Source organism: Strongylocentrotus purpuratus, unplaced genomic scaffold, assembly GCF_000002235.5.
Source record: "Strongylocentrotus purpuratus isolate Spur 01 unplaced genomic scaffold, Spur_5.0 spur5_contig_827, whole genome shotgun sequence".
Taxonomy (NCBI): Eukaryota; Metazoa; Echinodermata; class Echinoidea; order Camarodonta; family Strongylocentrotidae; genus Strongylocentrotus; species Strongylocentrotus purpuratus.
The window spans coordinates 1,197,631-1,218,358 of NW_022145532.1; the positions used below are offsets into that span (position 1 = coordinate 1,197,631).

The 20,728-nt window shown below is 36.1% G+C and overlaps 1 protein-coding gene across 4 annotated transcripts in view; it reads right to left on the reverse strand.

Moving 5' to 3' along the window:
- The window catches only part of LOC100891765 (ATP-binding cassette sub-family C member 9), a 40,761-nt gene extending 20,241 nt beyond the window's left edge, over positions 1–20,520 (reverse strand). For 2 of the 4 annotated variants that reach the window (XM_030983042.1, XM_030983062.1), the window contains exons 1-14: positions 20,449–20,520; positions 14,593–15,286; positions 12,664–12,900; positions 9,694–9,885; positions 8,690–8,848; positions 8,053–8,208; positions 7,158–7,292; positions 6,405–6,567; positions 5,836–5,876; positions 4,481–4,750; positions 3,317–3,529; positions 2,130–2,208; positions 1,225–1,330; positions 3–101 (exon numbers count right to left, since the gene is read on the reverse strand). In XM_030983042.1, coding sequence (XP_030838902.1) covers positions 3–101; positions 1,225–1,330; positions 2,130–2,208; positions 3,317–3,529; positions 4,481–4,750; positions 5,836–5,876; positions 6,405–6,567; positions 7,158–7,292; positions 8,053–8,208; positions 8,690–8,848; positions 9,694–9,885; positions 12,664–12,900; positions 14,593–15,237 — 2,495 coding nt within the window. In that variant the 5' untranslated portion in view covers positions 15,238–15,286; positions 20,449–20,520. Of the gene's footprint in view, positions 1–2; positions 102–1,224; positions 1,331–2,129; positions 2,209–3,316; positions 3,530–4,480; positions 4,751–5,835; positions 5,877–6,404; positions 6,568–7,157; positions 7,293–8,052; positions 8,209–8,689; positions 8,849–9,693; positions 9,886–12,663; positions 12,901–14,592; positions 15,287–15,939; positions 16,377–20,448 lie in introns of those variants that run through there. The other 2 variants (XM_030983055.1, XM_030983047.1) reach the window with 2 other exon arrangements.
- Between the last annotated feature and the right edge of the window lie 208 nt (positions 20,521–20,728).

Consider the following 20,728-nt stretch of genomic DNA (forward strand, 5'->3'; position numbering starts at 1 on the left):
ACCTATCTGGCAAGAACTGATTTCCAAAGATGATATTTTCCTTCAGGCTTGCGTTGATCAACCAAGCTTTCTGTGCTGCATATGCAATGGTGCTCAACTCCCTATTGGAAGAAAAACAATTACACATGGATAATAACATGACTTCTGATCAGGGTCTCAAATTTGTTTTACTGCACAATAGAAAGATTACAAGCACTATTCCATGCATAGCAATCAAAGCTTACTCTTTTTAATCTACAAAAATACAAACCTTCATAGCATACTAATGATTTGAGAACATGATTTTATTGGGACACACACATGTACCCCTGCCTGTCTGAAACACTTACATTGACAGTCTAGTGAAGATAAAGATAAATGGCAGTGGTGAGCATACTAGCTCTGCAAGTTCTCAAGCAGTTTGGGGGAAAACAAACATGGGAATACAAATAAATTGACATAAGGAAATTTAAATTTTGCTAACTCAAATACAAAAGAGCTCCTGTGCAAAATAAGTAATTCATATACTGTGCAATTCTCTTCACCAGAATGTCATTTTAGGGTCATAAAAATAATCATTTCCTGGAACACTTGGGCCATATTCTACTTAAATTTGGGCCCGATGCCAGGCATAAATTGGCCAAAGAAAACATATATGACGTCTAAATTTTCCTTCCTTTCCCGGATTGCAGACTTAGGATTGGGTTCACTGCAGCAGTAGAATACAGACCTTGATGTAGGAAATGTACCATGAAAAAGGATACAGTGACTAAAATCTTGTTTCATGAAATATTTTTAAACCCCTCTAAAGTGTTAGGAGCTCCAAAATGTTGATAGCAAAATTTCACGTAAATTGTTTTGCAATGTGAAAGAGGATGTCATTTAAGACACATTTCTGGAAAGATTTAAAAAAAAATTTGTGTTAAAGTCAAATATTCAAGAAAAATGAAAAAAATTCTGCATACAACAGAAAACCCAAATTATGTATCCTTTTATCAATATTCGTCTTCAAACACATTTTTTTTGGATGAAATCTTTGCAGAAGTGTGTCTTAAATGACATCTTCTTTCACATTATGATACAATTTAAGTGAAATTTGACAGCCAATTTTTGCAAATTTGGGGTTCCCAACACTCTAGAGGGGCTTAAGATGTCTGTTGTAAATACTTTACCACTAATAGGGTTGAATTCAATTTATCATGACAATACATGTCAACAATGCAAGCTCAACTGTGTAGTCCTTACCTATTCCATCTGACCTCGCCATGTAATGTACTCATCTCACCCAGAATGGCAGAGAGCAATGAAGATTTGCCAGAACCCACCTGACCTACGATCATGGTCAGCTGACCTGCACAGTGATTTGAATAACGATGAACATGATTGTCGCATTGGGGCATGACTCAGAAAGGAAGGAATCATTATTTCATAAATTATAATATATATATTTCATATCTAACCCTTTACTGGCTTTGATTAATGAGTGGAAAATACAGGGGGATGCCACAGAGGACATTTGTCACACAGACAGTGCATAATGTCAACTATACTCCAAACAATGGTGGTCTAGGATTTTGATCCATGGCAAATAAAGACTTAAACGATGATATCAAGAGAAACATTATAACTTGTTTATTACTTATTTACTTCAGTAGGGCTCAAGGAACTCCTTTGTTGATTGTATGACATATGCCTTTAATAGCAAATTTGATTATCAATTTGCAACATTAAATTCCTGACTACCACATTGGGCATAACACAACATTAATTCTACCTCAACTCCCAATCTAAACTCCAATCGTAAACCCAAAGGGTAACCCTATAACTCTGATGAAAAGGGACTGAGGGGAATATCGCTGGAGCATGATTCAGCTCACCTACAGACAACTGTGGGAGTGAAGGAAATTTGTACGAACCTATGAGACCCCATGCAGAAAACTTGTGCTGGCAAGAACAGATTTAGAAAGATAGCCTTGATATAATAGGTGTTTCTTTCAGACATTTACTCTAAAATTCATTAGAATATCTGGCACGTTTCTTTTGGTACACGCAGAACAATATTTTCAACATGTTTCATTCCAATCCCTTGGTTGCTAGCAAACCTGTCTTTAAATACATTGATTATGAAGTTTAAACAAATGTGTGTGTACCTGCAGGAAGCTCGAGCTGAATATCTGAGAGTATAGGAGTTGTTGAAGTATGATCCCAAGTAAAGCCTCCATCTGTCACCTGATGGTAAAAGAGATGTATGTGTTGGTTAGTTATGCAGACTTTTCTTTTATTTAGTATACCAGGGCCCCATCTTACAAAGATTTATGATTTATCCAAATCAATTGCAAGTTTTTGCAATTGATATCAATTCTTTGTAAGACGGGGCCTAGAGGTGTCAATGAGTTCATAATATAATTTCTTGAGAAGTAAGCTTTGTCATAATGGCCCAAATTCACAAAGGAGGTTTGTCGACAAACCGAGGTTTATGTGCGTCATACAACGTGTTTCGACGCGTTTTTACAAACCTTGGTATGTAAAAAACAAAAGGAGATATGTCGACAAACCTCCTTTGTGAATTCGGGCCACTGAGTCTGTGGTGTCACACTTTTGAAAATTGTTTTGTACAAAACAAGTCGTTAATGACTACCTCTTTCCAAAGACACTCTTTTAATGATTAAATCTTGACTATAATCAATGCACAATTTGCTTATCATTCTGATTTTGTTGAGGATGTAAAAAAGTTAACCGATCAATTTTTCTAATATTTTCTACTTCTATTCATGGCAGCAAGTAATGAAGGTAAAGCTCAAGTTCTAAAACTGCACTATAGTAGGAACAATACAAAGGTCACTCTGCATTGTTTATCATGCAGTAAATGGGATATTAAGACCGGTATTAAGTGGTAATAAGTCTTTTTATTAATGGAGAGCGAAAAAACACATATTTGCACGTCTGGAATGTGAACCGACATATGGACAGACTGACCTGATTTGTCATCATTGTTAGCTTATGTACCTCAGGGCCCCGTCTTACAAAGGGTTGATATCAAACGCAACTATGTACATAAGAGATAGGAGACGGCAAACTTGCGATTGATCGGAGGACTTGCGATTCATTTGGAACAATCGCAACTCTTTGTAAGACGGGGGCCCAGCTCCATGTATTGCATGTTTTCAGTCAACATCTAATATGTCAACATTTAATATCACGTCAAATTTTATAATATCCACTCTAAGTTTTGTGGGATTCTGGGACAACTTTATTCTTTCTCACCCAGCACTCAAGATCAGCTTCAAGAATTCATGATGTGTTAAGAGAATCTGGAGTAACTAAACACTAGACTAACCTTGAGAACCACATCACTGGAGAGAACATCTTCATGTGGGCTGTGTAGTCTCGTCGAGTCCTGAGCTCGATTGTTGGCTTGATTTAATGAGGTCTGGTTTGATCCGAGATCATCGTCACTATCTCTCAGACGGCGGTATGTCTCTGTGTGTGCCTTTTTATGAGATGACCTACTCCCCTTTCCTTTGGGGTCAATCACTAGGGTGTTAGGAACCTGCAGGGTAAAGGGGTTTTCTTAGACAAACTGAACTCTCAAAACAACAAAATCCACCCAGAGAGATAATTAAAACTAAAACTGAGAAAAGAATCTTCAACAACAAAAAGTCATAAATTTACCTCTAAATACATTTTTTTTAAAAGGCAAAAATGGAGTAGGCCTACTCTGGTTACTGAGCAACCTGTTCCTTTTAAAGGGAACCAAAACCTTCGTACTAAGTTACTTTTATTGTAAAGTTTAAAAGATTTGAATAAAATCTGTGAAAATTTGAACAAAATCGGGCAAGGAATAAGGAAGTTAGAGTGTGTGTGTGTGTGTATTGGGTTTTTACAGACGTGTATCAATCAGATATGATTATTTACGTCTGGGACCGACCTTTTAACGTCACCATCCGAAAGACGTGACTCAGTTTCGAACCTGCGTCCTCGGCTGAATCAGTTTGTAACTTCCACTTTTTAGCTGGATTACAGGCGCACGCCACAACGCCTAGTTAGAGTTAGAGCTTTTTTAAATGACTAGTCACTAGAGGGCGGTATTCAATTTGATGACATCATCTGTGGACAACTCTCCATGCCTTTTGTACATAAAATTTCACAATTTTTTTGTTTTCTTCGTATTTATTTGTGTTCCTGATCCGACTTCATAATATGTGACGTAGAATATCATTTTGCATTCTATATCTTGCTTTCAGGGGAGTAGATTATCTCAATCACAAGAAAGAAGGAAAAACATGAAAACCATTCTAATTTCTAAATAACAATATGAAATTTTCATGAGATTTCTTTTCGTCTTTGATTGGAATATTGATGAGTAGGACTTAACTTCAGATATTTTCAAAAGTAACTCAAGTAATGTTTCATCCACAAGTTAATCACAGATGGAATGCACGGTGCACCTATTCAATTTGTCAAAGGTTGTTTAATACGGTCCTGGTACATGAATCTTTACCTCTGAACTGCTTGCATCGAAGCTGGCTGTCCCATTTACTTGGAAAGAATCACCGGTTTCCTTCTTTCGTCCATCGTCTTTCTCCTCTACTTCCGGAGCAGTGAAGAAAGCGGTCAAGCGACGGGTGCTGACCACAGCATTGACATGAAAGGTGAAGATCATAGGCAGAAGGAATAGAGGTAGACTCAGCTGATTGAAGACAGAGAGGGCGGCAAACGTGATGTCAGGGGTGAGCGGCTTTTCCGTCAGCACAGTGTACAAGCTGTAGGACTGTAGGGCAGCATGAAAAGGGAAAAGAATTCAAAGAATGAAACTTACTCGGCCATTGCTGCACATTATCCATGGGTGTAGGATTCTACTACTACTACTACTACTACTACTTCTACTACTATTACTGCCCCTCTGGAGTTGGCTCGTTGTATGTGTAACATCAAATTTTTTGAAAAGCCAGACTGAGGCTGCCTCCATCAGAGTCCGCCCCTTGGTGTGGTTTGAAGTCGGCCCGAGTCTGGACTCAGTCCCGCAATCAGTAGGTGTAACACCAAAGTGGACTCGGCACCAGCTTATTCGCGGAAGTGACATGACCCGTCATCATAAGCAGAGCTGCCAACCTTGTGCGACCAAAAAAAGGAATCATGATGGCAAAAAAAAGGAATTTCAAGCAAAAAAAAGGAATTCATTAAAACGAAACTTACAACCACGCGTGACACACTTCCAATGTAGAAATGTTCATTAATCATGCTGTTTCTTCCATACAAGCAGGTATTTTGTGTGTGGTTATTTTGGTATCATCGGCATTTCATTCTGTTTGAGAATATTTTTCTCTTCAAGTATGTTTTAAAATTAGTGTTCTATTGAATTTGTGATCAAATCACCATTTTAGGGCAGTTGTTTGACGTGCGGCATGTAAAAAAAAAAAAAAAAATATGAAGAAAAATCGTAATACCGTAATTTGGAGGAAAAAACAGAGTAATTCCGGCAAAAACGGAATGGTTGGCAGCTCTGCATAAGACAACATTACATCGGACACGCTTTGCTATCTGGATCAGGTTCATGTATAAGCTGTTGACCAGGCAGTAGGTAATATGGCAATTATATATTTATAGCAAAATAAAAAAAATATGAAGGTAATGTATTTATAGCGAAATCAAAACAAAATATGAAGGTAAGAGCTGTGCACGGACCGACTGCGATGTCCACGTCAATGAGAAAAAAACCCCGAGATATGTGTAACTGAGGTTTAATGACTGAGGTGGCTTCAAATTGCAGGCGTGAGGCCGCCTCTTAGGCTGGCTTTAAAAGCCGAGGCATGTGTAACAGGGGCCTTGAATGCATAAAAATGTGATGATACTCACCGTCAACATCACCAGCAATGGGGCAGAATTTGAAACACCATCTATGACCAAAAGAGTAATAATCAGAGTTAGAAAAAGAATCAAATTGTTTGTTTGTCTGGAATTACATGCAAGACAATATAATCAATCACACATATGACTTCACTCAATATAAAATAAGGGATCCACCACAACAAAGTTCAAGTTAGGATTAAATGCCAAAACACTACTCATGAAAATTGATGAATATATAGGAACAGTGTTATCATGAGGTAGATCAAGATATGATTGAAAGCTATGATATCATATAGTATCATTGTGCTGTATAATCTATGCTCCATAATAATCAATTATATATCTTAGTGGGAACTTTGTTTTACAAAGCCATCATGAGCTATTTTTAAAGGTCTCCTTTTGTAAAATGAAACATATCTACATTGTCGATGATAATCTTTACTTTGACTGTATTTTTATGAAAATGAAATAAAGAAACGAATGAACGAATGAATGCTTTTGGAATACTGTTAGCCCTAGAGCTACCATACACACTTATAAATAAACAATATTTATTATCAAATTATCAAACTTACTCAGAATGACTTTCCAGATATTTTGAGTGACAAGCTGCCCAATCTCTGCAGCACGAGAGTGTCCGATGGATGAGAGAAAGATGTCTTCCCAAGCGTATAACTTGATAAGCTTGATCCCTTGTAGCATCTCGTTTGTCTGCTTCAGTCGACCGTCTGCACATGTCTGTAATATCACGCATGGGTTGGTGGTTCATAAAAAGCCATTACAATATTTCATTTCCTTACATAACCCACGACCACTATCTGTAAGTGTCTAATATTACGACATAGGGGCTGGTGGTTGGTAAATAGACAACACAATTCATAGAACTAGCCACTACATTACTCCACTCTTTCCCAAGTGAATTATAGATTGCATACACAGTATTTTTCAGTCTAAATGGCACATTTGATTTGGCAAAATGTACATAGATATTGGCACTCTCCCAGTTCCAAGTTTGAATCGAACATGATGCTAAAGTTTCATACAAATAGTAAACAACTACAAGATATCTATGACAAATCTGCTCATGGCCAATCGCATTTAAGGATTTCAGTCACAAATAACAATTATTGGATCTTCTTACTGATACCGAATTTTAGGAAAGAGGGTCCAGGGCCCCGTTTTACAAAACTTGTCATCAGTGACGAATGACAGTCCTTGCTATAAGCTACTGAAATCCTTGCTTCTGATTGGTTATCAGCAGATTTGTCACTGATCTTTTGTAATTTGTCATTGAAAAAAGGCTTTGTGAAACAGGTCCCAGATCTTACCATAGCCCCTTTCTGATACTGAGCTGTTTTCTTGGCAATCAATGTCTGGAGAGGTATAGACAAGACAAAGATAGTTGACCCAATCAACGATGCAACACCAAGCTGGAAATAGAGAATGATCAGGTACCCAATCACCTAAGGAGAGAAAAGAAAAGGAAATAATGAAACAATAAATTGCTTTACTATGGTCACGTAATAATTTTCTATTGAGTGAGCCTGTGACTACTAAATATGCAGGCTATTAGATGATTAATTCTCTACAGGCTGGACAAACCCTAATGCTACAATAATAAAGATACAAAGGAAATAAGTCTGAGTTGTGGTCATTTCTGAACTTGGGTGCCAGTTTCCTTTGTTCCAAACTGGTGAAAATCTGGCCTTAAAAACATCATGCAGATCTTTAAAAAGGTTGCTAGAGTTTTGCATTTTTTACACTCTGGAAATCATGCATCAATAACCATACTTCCATCGCATTAACTGCATTTGGCTGCCAAAAGATTGTACTTTGATATTCTGTTCTTGGTTCTATCTCTTGATTTTCAGAGTTGAAATCAGTTCATAAACTGAAAATCATCAAGTTATAAAGGCACCCTATTGCAAGCAATATGATCACTTATATTGAGTTCATTTTAATATCCTTGCTTTATTATGCATATATTGATGACAGTCATGGAAACAATGATATTGGGGGGGGGGGGGGGATTCGTTTAAAAAATGGGTTAGAGAATAAAGAATACAGACCCAGCTGTGTTTAAAAATATATCTGTAGGAAAATCAAACAAAGTTAATAGAAGAATTGAACAACATTCGGGGGACAACAATACCATTTCCTACCATCATATTCTGGATTATTACAAACTTGTCACCACTGTAGGTCTCAAGATATCTAACTTACCAAGTAAGGAATAGACCAGACGTAGTGTATCCATTGGAAAGAGTTGAGGATATTAGTAGCATCCACCGACATGTGGTTGGTAATCTGTCCCATAGTCATTGATCCACCCGTCATTGAGTAGCTTGAGAGACGAAGGGCCTTACTGTAGACAGCAGCCTGCCATGTCAATATTGAAGGGAAAAAAAGAAAGAAAAAAATGAAAATGTAACATCAAAGGGGAGCAATACACGGGTCCATTTTAAAATTTATGGATATTTCTTTCTTCAGGTCCTAGTGACAAGTTATTCCAGTAACCTGAACTAAAATACTTGGAATCCGGTCTGCATATATTACTTGTTGATCTGTCAGGTAAACATCTAGCAAGCTTTCTGGTTGTCAAGAATAACTTTCGTTTAAAGGTATGCATAAGATTTGAGTATGTCGGTAAACCTGTCCTTTGCCGATTATGTTTTGCTCACTTTATTATGGATTACATACTGGTATCCTTAATATAGGAAACAACAGTTTTAAATCTACAGATTGGATGTTTTGACTAAAAATGTTGCCCTATCAGTACCGGAAGGCTTTACATTGAAATTCAAACTTTTGTTGTAAAGAGGGTGTATTCATTTTTATTTGAAATTTGAACAGCACATACCTGAAGAGCGGCCTTACAATGAGCGGATTCCATGATGACACTATGATAGTGATGTTGGTTGCACAGCCGCTGGAATATAGACTGTATAAACAAGACTACCACAAGTACAAAGCCATTGGTGAAGAAGTCATACCAGTCTATATACTTGTTAGTTGATGGCTATTGGAAAATAGTATCAGAGAAGAATCATTAAACATCATGGGAGGTTTATGCAAGGTGAAAATTGAGTACTTATACTGGTAATTCAATCAAAGAGGGTCTAATAGATTGCCATTTTATTTAATTATTATACTTTTTTTTTTGGGGGGGGGCATTCACATCTTTTGGGGGGATGCATCTAATTATCAATATGAATAAATATTAGAATTCCAAATTTGGTAACAATTTAATCTCTGAGAACTTCATAATTGAGCAAATCAGCCATATAACACAAAAATCTACTGCACCTGACATGATTTCGCCTAAATCCAAGCATTCTAAAAAGAACTTTGTTAAGAAGTTCACAATTGAGGACATCTTTTCCTTTTACCGCTTCGCTTGCACACAAACAAAAACTGTGCTGAATTAAAGTCTTTTATACAACTACACTGCAAAAAAATGATGTGAGTTAGTCCTGCTATAAGGTACAGGGACCCAAGGTTCTTGATGGAACAAAATTGGAGACTTCAAAAAAAGAATGAGCCAGGCTTACTTCTCCCTGACACGGGTTCCAAAGAGGTTACCTTAATATCTTAATGGTTACTTCAACATGTAACACTTACCAACTGTAAGCAATATTGGATACCACACTTATGGAAAAGAGAATTAATATATGAAAAAGAAAAAAATCACAAATTTCACTTTTATTGATAATAAAACCACATTGACCCTCTCGATTAAAAAGTCTATGTGAGCCCCTTCGAAAATGAAGTGCTGCTGAAAGGTCAATGCACTCTCTATGTAAAGAAAAGTACTAATTAAACATCTGTTTGTCACAGTAATAGAGTAAAACCTTGCTTCCCTACCTCGTTGCCTCCCCCGTCGTCAAACGCTTGTGCGGTAGCGTATGCAATGATCCCAGATATGAGGTATGGTGAAAGAAAGGATGAGGAGTCTCCAAAGAACTTGATGATTCCTCCACTTATCAGGCCAGGGTAGAATGCCTTCAGGTAAACCCAATACAAGTTTATCTCCTTACCTGATGCTTTAGCTTTGGCCTGAAAAGAAAAGGAATTAAACAAGTTTGGAGTTTAAATCTCCAGTGGTTCTTGAGATATTATGATATGGTGATACATACTATCATTAAGTTTGAAGTTAAAATTCTCCAGTGGTTCTTGAGATATCGCGATAACGATCTCAATGTATGGAATTTCATAAGTTGACCTCTGTGACCCTTGACCTTTGACCTACGTGCTCCAAAATCTAATCAGATTGTCTTCCTATGGTGATACACACTATCATTAAGTTTGAAGTTTAAATCTCCAGTGGTTCTTGAGATATTATGATAACAATCTCAATGTATGGAATTTCAGAAGTTGACCTCTGTGACCCTTGACCTTTGACCTACGTGCTCCAAAATCTAATCAGATCGTCTTCCTATGGTGATACATACTATCCTTAAGTTTGAAGTTTTTACATCTCCAGTGGTTCTTGAGATATCATGATAACAATCTCAATGTATGGAATTTCATAAGTTGACCTCTATGACACTTGACCTTTGACCTACGTGCTCCAAAATGTAATCAGATTGTTTTCCTATAGTGATACACACTATCACTAAGTTTGAAGTTTAAATCTCCAGTGGTTCTTGAGATATCATGATAACAATCTCAATGTATGGAATTTCATAAGTTGACCTCTGTGACCCTTGACCTTTGACATACGTGCTCCAAAATCTAATCAGATCGTCTTCCTATGGTGATACATACTATCCTTAAGTTTGAAGTTTAAATCTCAAATGGTTCTTGAGATATCGCGCAAACAAACTCAATACAAGGAATTTCATAAGTTGACCTCTGTGACCTGTGACCTTTGACCTACGTACTCCAAAATCTAATCAGATCGTCTTCCTATGGTGATAAATACTATTCCCGAGTCTTAAGTTTAAATCTTAAATGGTTCTTGAGATATTGTGATAACGGTCAAACGGGACGGACGTACGGACAACCCGAAAACATGATGCCTCCGGCACCACCTTCGGTGGCGGAGGCATAAAAATCAACACAATGTAAAACATTCTCAACCCTTACTACAGTGTAGATCCATATCACCTGCTGCTGCTGCTGATGTTGATGATGATAATGATGATAATGATAATAATAATAATAATAATAATAACAAAATTGATAAATAGTGCAATGACTATCAAAATTACAAGCTAGAATGTGCACAACGACGATGATGATGACGACGATTTTTGTATGACTCTTATAACAAAAAAATGGTTACTACACTGTATATACTATTTCAGGAATATTCTAATAATTCTATTTCAAAGGCACTGTAGCTTGGGCGATGTTAAAAATCAAACATGGCATGGTTTTATTTATTGTGTTCACCTAGAACACCTTGTGCATCAGTCTCTTTCATGACTCGCAATGAAGCTAAAAACATTTTGCATAATGATCATACATGTATGATAAACATGTGTTTTGAAAACTTTAACGATAGCACTATGTAATCAATACTGCATACCGGGTACCCTGATATTTGCCAACAAGAAAATGTGCTCAGAATTTTCCATCATAAACATGTATGGTCATGTTCGAAAAAGAAAACACTTGAAAAAAATGACTACCGGTATGAAGAAATAGATAATCGTAAAATTAAAAAAAAAATTATATTGGGTACTTGAGAATGAAATGTGGCATGAAATTTAACCTGGTGAATTTTTTTCTTCAGTAATCTTTGTAAACTGAACAAACCAACTTTAAGGTATGTACAAAGTCAATGCAAACCTACACTATTGTCTCACAATCCCACACATCATGTAGAAATAAGTGCTTTGGGTAAGAGAAGAAATCTGGCCCAGTTTACAAGCCAAAATCATAAGGCTCAGGCATAGAGTTCTTTTAATCTATTACTGGGTACCTGACATAAACATTAGTTTAAAGATAAAGACCAGTTCTGGTCATGCGATTGCATTGTGAAAGAAACATTGTGGAATCGACCAGAAAAGGTTGATCATCTAGCATATTGGTGTGTACTGCAAGGTTTTGGAATCATCAAAATGATAAGAAATTTGGCCCGGTCTTGGTAAAGTTACAAGCACTGTACACAGAAAGATGAATATGGGACTACGCGACACGTGCGCGACACGTGCATGATATCTATCAGGTCCAAATAGATATAATACATACAATATTTTACCAAATATATCAATTTTTAGGCGGTTTCTCAGCAAAATTTGTATCAAATTAGTCAAAACATATTCTTTCACAGGAGGCCTAAAACAAAAACTTGTTGTATTGCCCTTTGCGACCGACCCAAAAATCTGAAAATCTACGGTCGGCATTTTAAAAAAGTTTTTTTTTTACCGTTTTTCAATTTTCTTGTTTAATGAATACAAAAATATGTATTTTGTTTGTTTAAATGGGATATAAATGCATAATATCAAATTATTCCCAAATTCTCACTTGTCTTCTGCCCTAGTTTCAAAATCCTAAAAAAGATATGAATGGAATGATGACGCTGAAACACATGTATAAAAGCATTAAAAACTGAGAAATTGTAGCCAAAGGAGGGCGGGGAAAAAAAAAAAAAAAATCAAATTGAAAAATATCGGCCCAAAGAGGGGGAGAAAAATAAAGTTTAAAAAAAAAAAAACTTTTCTGACCGACCGACCCATGTTTTGGCACCTAAAGGGCAATATAACAAGTTTTTATTTTAGGCCTGACTGGTAATAAGAGCTTTCATTTCATTTTTTGAGAGGGGGGGGGGGGGGGCGTTCCCAAAACTGGTCTTTACCTTTAAAAGAAGAATAAAATGAAGCTCACCTGTTCCTCAGCAAGTACTTTGGCAAACCTGCCACCATTGTGATGGACAGTGTGAGTCTTATTGAGATTGCCTAAATCCTTGATCTCCAGGGCATTATCATAACCCATCGTGAAGAGGGAGTTGAGCCACCAGAAGAGGACAGATGATGGTAGGTTACAGTATCCTTCATAGTAATGCATCTGTGGATCCTTGAGATCAGCTGGGAAACCTTCCTCTACAGTACACCACTTCAGCACCTGCCAAACACAAGTATTGTTCCTAATTAACTCTTACAATGCCAACAAGTTTATCACAAATCAAAATCTTATCAGAGAAATTTTAAATCACAATGCCCTTTTTTATTGTGCATCAATTCAACATGATTTTGTACAATACTTTTCACGAATCTCTCTACCGTGTTTTACATTTTAATCTGAAAACAAAGCTTATCTTTGCCCAAGCACAATACGATATGTATATACAATATCAACATTTGGGTGGTAAAAACTGAGAAGATGCTTAAGGGTTAATTTTTTAAGTGAAGGGGTGTAGATCTTGAGAAATTATTTACTGCATTTGGTTAAACACTTGATGAAAGGCAAATTTTTGAGAAAACAATCAAAAGTTGTGATAAAATCATTACATGTTATCAAAATTACTACTCTTGCTTTTATTTCTTTACACATAAAAAAATAAAAAAATAAAATGATTATGGAGAAGGAAGGGGTGACAGCTAAAAACATTGAAAGTCATAGATATGTCTTTAAAACTGTCTTTAATTATGGTAACAGAAAATATTCTGCTGGTATCCGATAAAGTGCACATAGGTACATGTACATGTACATGTACATGTACATATAGAGTGGTGAAGTGTGACGTCATCAAAAATCTATTTTTAGAATTTCTCAATTTTTTTCTTCATATTCCAAAAGAACATAAAAAAATAATGTCTAAATGTCGAAAACCAATTGAATATGTTTAGTATTGGCTGAGATATGACCATCTAAATGAATATATGTCTTATGGGAACTCAGTGTTATATGCTCTGGCTCCTAACCATTAGGAGCCAGAGCATATAACACTGAGTTCCTATGGGGAGTATATTTATTCAGATGGTCATATCTCATTCAATACTAAACATATTCAATTGGTTTTCAAAATTTGGACATTATTTTTGATGTTCTTTCGGAATTTGAAGAAAAAATTGAGAAATTCTAAAAATAGATGTTTATGACGTCACAGCTTCGGTACTCTATTAGAGCAGAGATGATTCAAGGTTAAATTTTTGATATGGTAATTATAATACATGTATGAAAAGGTATAATTCAATACCATTCATTAGCTTTGAGAAGACTGGAATAATCTCAATAAAGTTATATGTGAAACAATCAACTATTTAATTTACATTCAACACCTTAATTTAAACAAAATTAAAAAAAGAATACCTCATCAATTCTAAATCCACATGTACATGTAGATCAATAGAATATGAATAACATACATGTAACATGCAATATATAACATGTAGTGTCATGCACTAATTTCTTTCTCTTTTGCATGTACTTAAACAATTTTGTTATCAATGCTTCAGTATCATTCTTATTTAAACTAATCTGAAAAGTTTTGTATGATTCTTTAAAGTCTTAAAAATGGCAAGGTATGATCATAAATACCATACAAATGAGGTTGATTACTGTTTAGGGGGGAGGGGGTATTGTAGCTAGTGTTCGTCTGAATTTTGAATTCATACATAAAGAACTTTCCAATCGAAAAATGTTTTTTGGTTTGATTGACAGGAAGACAGTCTGCATTTTGATTATATCAATAAAATCAGCCATTTCAGAAATTCTGCCCATGTTGTAACATTCCTAAAGATTTTAAATATTTTGAATTACCAGAATTAATCTTCCATTATCATTATCATTTATTTCATGAGAAAAGTAATTTACCTTGACCCTGATAACATGCAGCTCGGTAAGGCATACCAAAGCAATTAGGGTTATGGATGCAATATTGAGGTCCCATCGTAAAGTACCTAGTGTGATCTCATGAGGATAGTAGTAGAAGAAGGTCTCAAAGCGCACACATTCAGCGGCAAGAAGCAAGAACCAGTACAGGATCTGTGGCACCAACATGGAAGGGACATCCCAGTACTCCATATGATGATAGTAGACTGCTGCTAGGATGGACCCAATGAGCGCTGCGGTCGGGGCCACGTACAATCGCGGTGAAGTTGGCTCACCACTCAAGGTATCTATATCTGTGAGGATACCTTCTCCCACCTTGCACAGGCATAGTGTTATGTAAATCACATAGATGAACCAGCGGAACACGTGGCCGGGGTACCTGGTGATGTACGGGTGCTTGGTGGTGGTTCTTGCGTTGCAGCATCGGACGAATATGAGGACCAAGCAGAAGAGAAGTATGCAGAAAGCATGCAGGCATGTCACCAGGAGGTCTGTGAAACAGCCATTAAAAATGGTGTGGGGGAGGTCCCAATAAAAGGGATATAAGCTGTCTGTTGTAGATGAGTTCTCACCACAAAACCAGTCAAACTTCGCGATCTGTGATTCCTCCATTATGAATCCTTGCATCTCCCTACATGTACGAATGCTAGTAAAAGTGGTAATGCTTCATTTATTCCTGCAAAATATATCAACAACAAAAAAGTTATTGTGGCAATTTCGTCAGAGTGAAATTCTGAGAGCTCATATACAGTACATGTACATTTCATTGGTATTTAGCTCAGAAATAACTGGTTTGAAATATGATCACACAGATAATCTTTATTTGATCAAGCCCCAAAATATTCTCTCCTTTAATGCTTGAAAAGGATGATTGCATTTACATATAAGCTGATGCTAATTTGTTTCAGATCATTTGAGATTACTCACATCCCAATAGGAGATTAAATTGTCCAGAGGGAGAGAGTGAGACAGCATACAGTAATGGATGGGGGGGGGGGGGCAAAAGAGAGGCTGGTTGAGACTTGAAGACCAGTGAGTACATACAAATGAGAATAAGTGAGTTAGAAACAAAAATATATAGAAAAGATCAAGATACACTTAGTACTTGTGTTCACAGTAACAGCCGTATTGCCTTGCAAATGATACATTTTTTTGGGGGGGGGGTGGGGGGAGGGGGGTTGTAAATTTGGCACATTTATAACCCTCAATAAGACTGAAAAAATATCAATGTACACATGTAAAAATGCAATATAATATAAATTAATCATGTAAGAATTTTTTTTTTTTAAACACACATTAACATCAACACCAAAAACAAATATAAATCACCAGACTGTGAACTATGGAATCCATACAGCTGTACTGAATGTCTAGAGCATAGAATAGTCAATGTAGAACCATGGACCTATGATCAAAGGAACTGTTCCGTTGAATATCCATTCGTAGTAGGTCCATGGTAGAACAGACTGGACATACTGAGCTTTGGTCATGAGTCAGCATAATACCAAGTAAACTTTGTGATGTATTACAAAGAACAAGAAAGCTTAAGAATACATACATACTTTGTATGAATTTAAGACCTGTACTGAATGTCTGGAGCATACATGTAGAATGGTCAATGTAGAACAGACTGGACAGTGCTGTGGTAATGAGTGGGCATACAGGTAATCCAGGGGTCAACAGTGTGATGTGAACAAAGAACAAGAAAGCCTGTGAATACAGTACTTTGTGGGAGTGGTAGACCTCTTACATTAATTTGATCTACTCTTCCTAATTGTGACTTATTGTAGTTGTGCAGTGAATAAAATATAGCTACCAGCAAATATTCCTCCCCCCCCCCCCCAAAAAAAAAAAAAAAATTGGCAATATTTCAAGAAACTTCTTTATCCACAGTATCAATTGCACCAGACCAAAGATGTACATTTGTACCTACATGTAATCATTCAGAGCCAACAACAAACTATAATGTTTGCCTGCTTCTACAGTCTAAAGTCTGTAGGTATCACAAAAAAATCTAGTTATTAATGACAAATCAAATAAATAGCTCAAACAAGTTGATAAAGTACTTTGTAACCCTTGGCACCATGTCATTATTCTGGTGTACTTGTAAGCTACATGTAACATGTTCCACAACTTTATTTAGGCATTTTTATCTTTGTCCACGTGGAGAAACAGCCCTGACCCTGCCTACTATGTGAACTTTGATCAGAAGAAATGGAGGAAGGACCTAGCAATGCGTACATTTCATTGTAATTCCAAAATCACATTGCATATCAATTTGGTAATTTAATGAAGAAAAGGGTCCAAAGTCTGAGGAAGTGAGTTTATGGATCGTGTTTAAAAGTAGTGATCAAATACAACAGGGCAACATGTTATTATCATACAATAAGTTGGGTTTGTATTTTTCTTTTGATCACATCTTCTCTGGATATAAGAAGACCTGCTAAAATTGCAAATCTGTTGCCAAATATTTTGATAATTTCTTATTTAATTCTAATGACTTGGTGGTAAAATATTTTCAATATCTTGTCAACTTTATTAGTTAATAATATTATTAATTTTTTTGTTATGGGGGTAGGGATTGGGTATGAACTCATCACCAATGGCATGTACAATGTTAAATGACACAATTCGTTCCTATTTTCACGAAGTGACGGTAGTGAGGACAATCGTCATGCAAATTGTATGTGTACATTTCATTGTAATTCCAAAATCACATTGCATATCAATTTGGTAATTTAATGAAGAAAAGGGTCCGAAGTCTGAGGAAGTGAGTTTACGGATCGTGTTTAAAAGTAGTGATCAAATACAACAGGGCAACATGTTATTATCATACAATAAGTCGGGTTTGTATTTTTCTTTTGATCACATCTTCTCTGGATATAAGAAGACCTGCTAAAATTGCAAATCTGTTGCCAAATATTTTGATAATTTCTTATTTAATTCTAATGACTTGGTGGTAAAATATTTTCAATATCTTGTCAACTTTATTAGTTAATAATATTATTAATTTTTTTGTTATGGGGGTAGGGATTGGGTATGAACTCATCACCAATGGCATGTACAATGTTAAATGACACAATTTGTTCCTATTTTCATGAAGTGACGGTAGTGAGGACAATCGTCATGCAAATTGTATGTGTACATTTCATTGTAATTCCAAAATCACATTGCATATCAATTTGGTAATTTAATAAAGAAAAGGGTCCGAAGTCTGAGGAAGTGAGTTTACGGATCGTGTTTAAAAGTAGTGATCAAATACAACAGGGCAACATGTTATTATCATACAATAAGTCAGGTTTGTATTTTTCTTTTGATCACATCTTCTCTGGATATAAGAAGACCTGCTAAAATTGCAAATCTGTTGCCAAATGTTTTGATAATTTCTTATTTAATTCTAATGACTTGGTGGTAAAATATTTTCAATATCTTGTCAACTTTATTAGTTAATAATATTATTAATTTTTTTGTTATGGGGGTAGGGATTGGGTATGAACTCATCACCAATGGCATGTACAATGTTAAATGACACAATTTGTTCCTATTTTCACGAAGTGACGGTAGTGGGGACAATCGTCACGCAAATTGTACGCGATTTTCCTCACTACCGTCACTTCGTGAAAATAGGGACAAATTCATGGTCTTTTCAAATATATTCTGGTACAAATTTGGGGGTTTGAAGATAAAATTTTAATTAACTAAATGCTCACTTTGCCCTTCCTTCAAAATGACATATTACTTAGTCATTTATTTATTCATAATCTTCTTTGTTTGTCATTATATCCTCTCTATTCCTGTAGCATATCCTTCTCCCTCTCCCTCTCTTTCTCTTAATTATATAATATATTTTATTATATCTTCTTTCCCATTCGAATTCTTCTCTTTTCTCCTTTACATATATCCTCTTTTTTAAATTTATAATCATATCCTGACCTAGACAGAGAGTCTGGTATGGGGAATTCATAAACAAACTTAAAATTGTCAGCTATCCCCAAAGATAGATGGAAACCCTTGCCGAAAGTCAAATGTTTATAGGAAGAGAGAAATTACTTCATAAGACTCACTTACATGTAGTATGTACTCTAAATTACCTTTAACTTACAACCATGTACCTGATATCTGAGGTGTATTCTGACCTAATGTATGTTTTGTGTACCAATGTATGTATTTTGTCCTGATGTTTTGTTGTTGGTGTCTGAATCTGATGATAATCAGACCTTGTGGATTTGTATCAATAAACTTGAAACATGCACAAGGTCTGGCAAAAAGTTTGTCCCTGTACTGAAGTTTATCTTACATATCATATCAGGGAGTTGGAATGGATCCATTCCAACTCCCTGATCATGGAGAGGGAAATTTACGCAATGCAGTTATTAAATGTGTGAGTTTATGTGTGCAGTGTGTGTGTGTGTGTGACTGCTGATCTCATCACGCAGGCTTCAAGAAAACGGACAGATTAGCTGAAAGTCGTATCAGGACAATCAACCCTCAGAAAATTAATTACCCCCCCCCCCCCACCGAAAATTACCCCCTGTTCATTAAAGGCTAAGTCCACTCCAAAATAATTGGCTTTTAATGGATGCAGAAAAACAAGAGAAACAGAGCAAAACAAGGAACTTATGAATTTACAGTATTTACAGTATGAAAAACTGTGGAAGTTAGAAAATAATTACACAAATTTCCAATTTGGTTATCAGTTTGTGACATCATTGCCTCACTATTTATCAATTGCTTTATATACTGATTTTGATCTCATTAATTTACCTTTTTATCCCCCAAAACTTGATTTCCCCATGCCTCAGGTTATATGATTTGTATCATATTGCATGCATGACATTTCACAAAATCTTTTATGATCTTAGAAGATTTGATACTATTTTTTGAATATTGTATACCGATATTCATAATCATAGATTTTTATTAATAATTTATCAAAATTAAAAAAATTTATGATTTAACAGAATAAAAATATTACTTTATATTAATGCAACCACATGAAAACATAGGGACTATTATCAATATAACTTGGATGCGCGATGCTGATGTGAGGAAACAAGGATTTTAGGGGGAATTATTTCACTGGCTGCCTGCCGTAGCAACAAACAGAATTGACAAAAAGACTCAACTCCGTTTCCTTGATGATCAGCCATAGACGAAAGACTTCATGCATGGCTGATTGTCAATGAAACCAAGTTTAGTCTTTTGTCAATTCTGCTTGTTGCCAAGGCAGGCAGCCAGTGAAAACAAATTTGTTTGATAAAATTATGGAAATGCAAGCACTAGGTCTACTTTAAACAAACAGAACTTTGTTATTCCTAGCTCATTTTTCCTGATTGAGGTGTCATTTGAGAGGGCAGAAACTCAACTTTCTAGAAATGAGATTTTCTCTTTGAAACTGAAAGCCAGATACCGTCCGCCAAATGACTTTTTGGTGCTCTCTTCCATCATACGAGTTGCATCAAATGAAAGAGGATATTTACAAATATGTGTGATTCAGTAATTATAATTGTGATTAAGTTATGAATAACACATCGATAATTCTCGGTTTCGTTTTTTCTGGAACGCACTGTAGACTCTACTGTATATTCATGCAAGTTAGAGAACCCACTACTAGACTCGAGCTCAACGAGTGCCATACCCGTCCGGGCATGGGCGGGCGCGTGCCGGGCCGGGCCGTGGGCTGGTCACTGCAGCTCCAAGAAACATGCATGTCTGATTAATTTTTCTATAAAACTAAAACCTCTAGGCTAATACCGTAGTAAGAATCTTGGATTTCATTCACTATGGCATGTTTTGAGTTCCACTGTAAATGACGAAAAATATGAAAACAATACTCACGGAGTAATAAAGTCACACGAAGACCTACGACGGTGGTACTCGATTTCTCCTCAAATGTCAGAAATATATTTCCAGTGCAGTGCAGACGTACCGGTACCTGGTCGGTGCGCGGCGTCAAAGATTCGACTTTACATCATCGATCGCATCGTTCGCATCGTTCGCGCACGTAGGCCATGGATCCAGGATGGAGGGCACAGGCCCCCACCCCTGGCAAAAAAAAAGGAGTAAAAAATAAAATGGTAACGACAATTTGACCTTCTTTAAAAAAAAAAAAAATAGA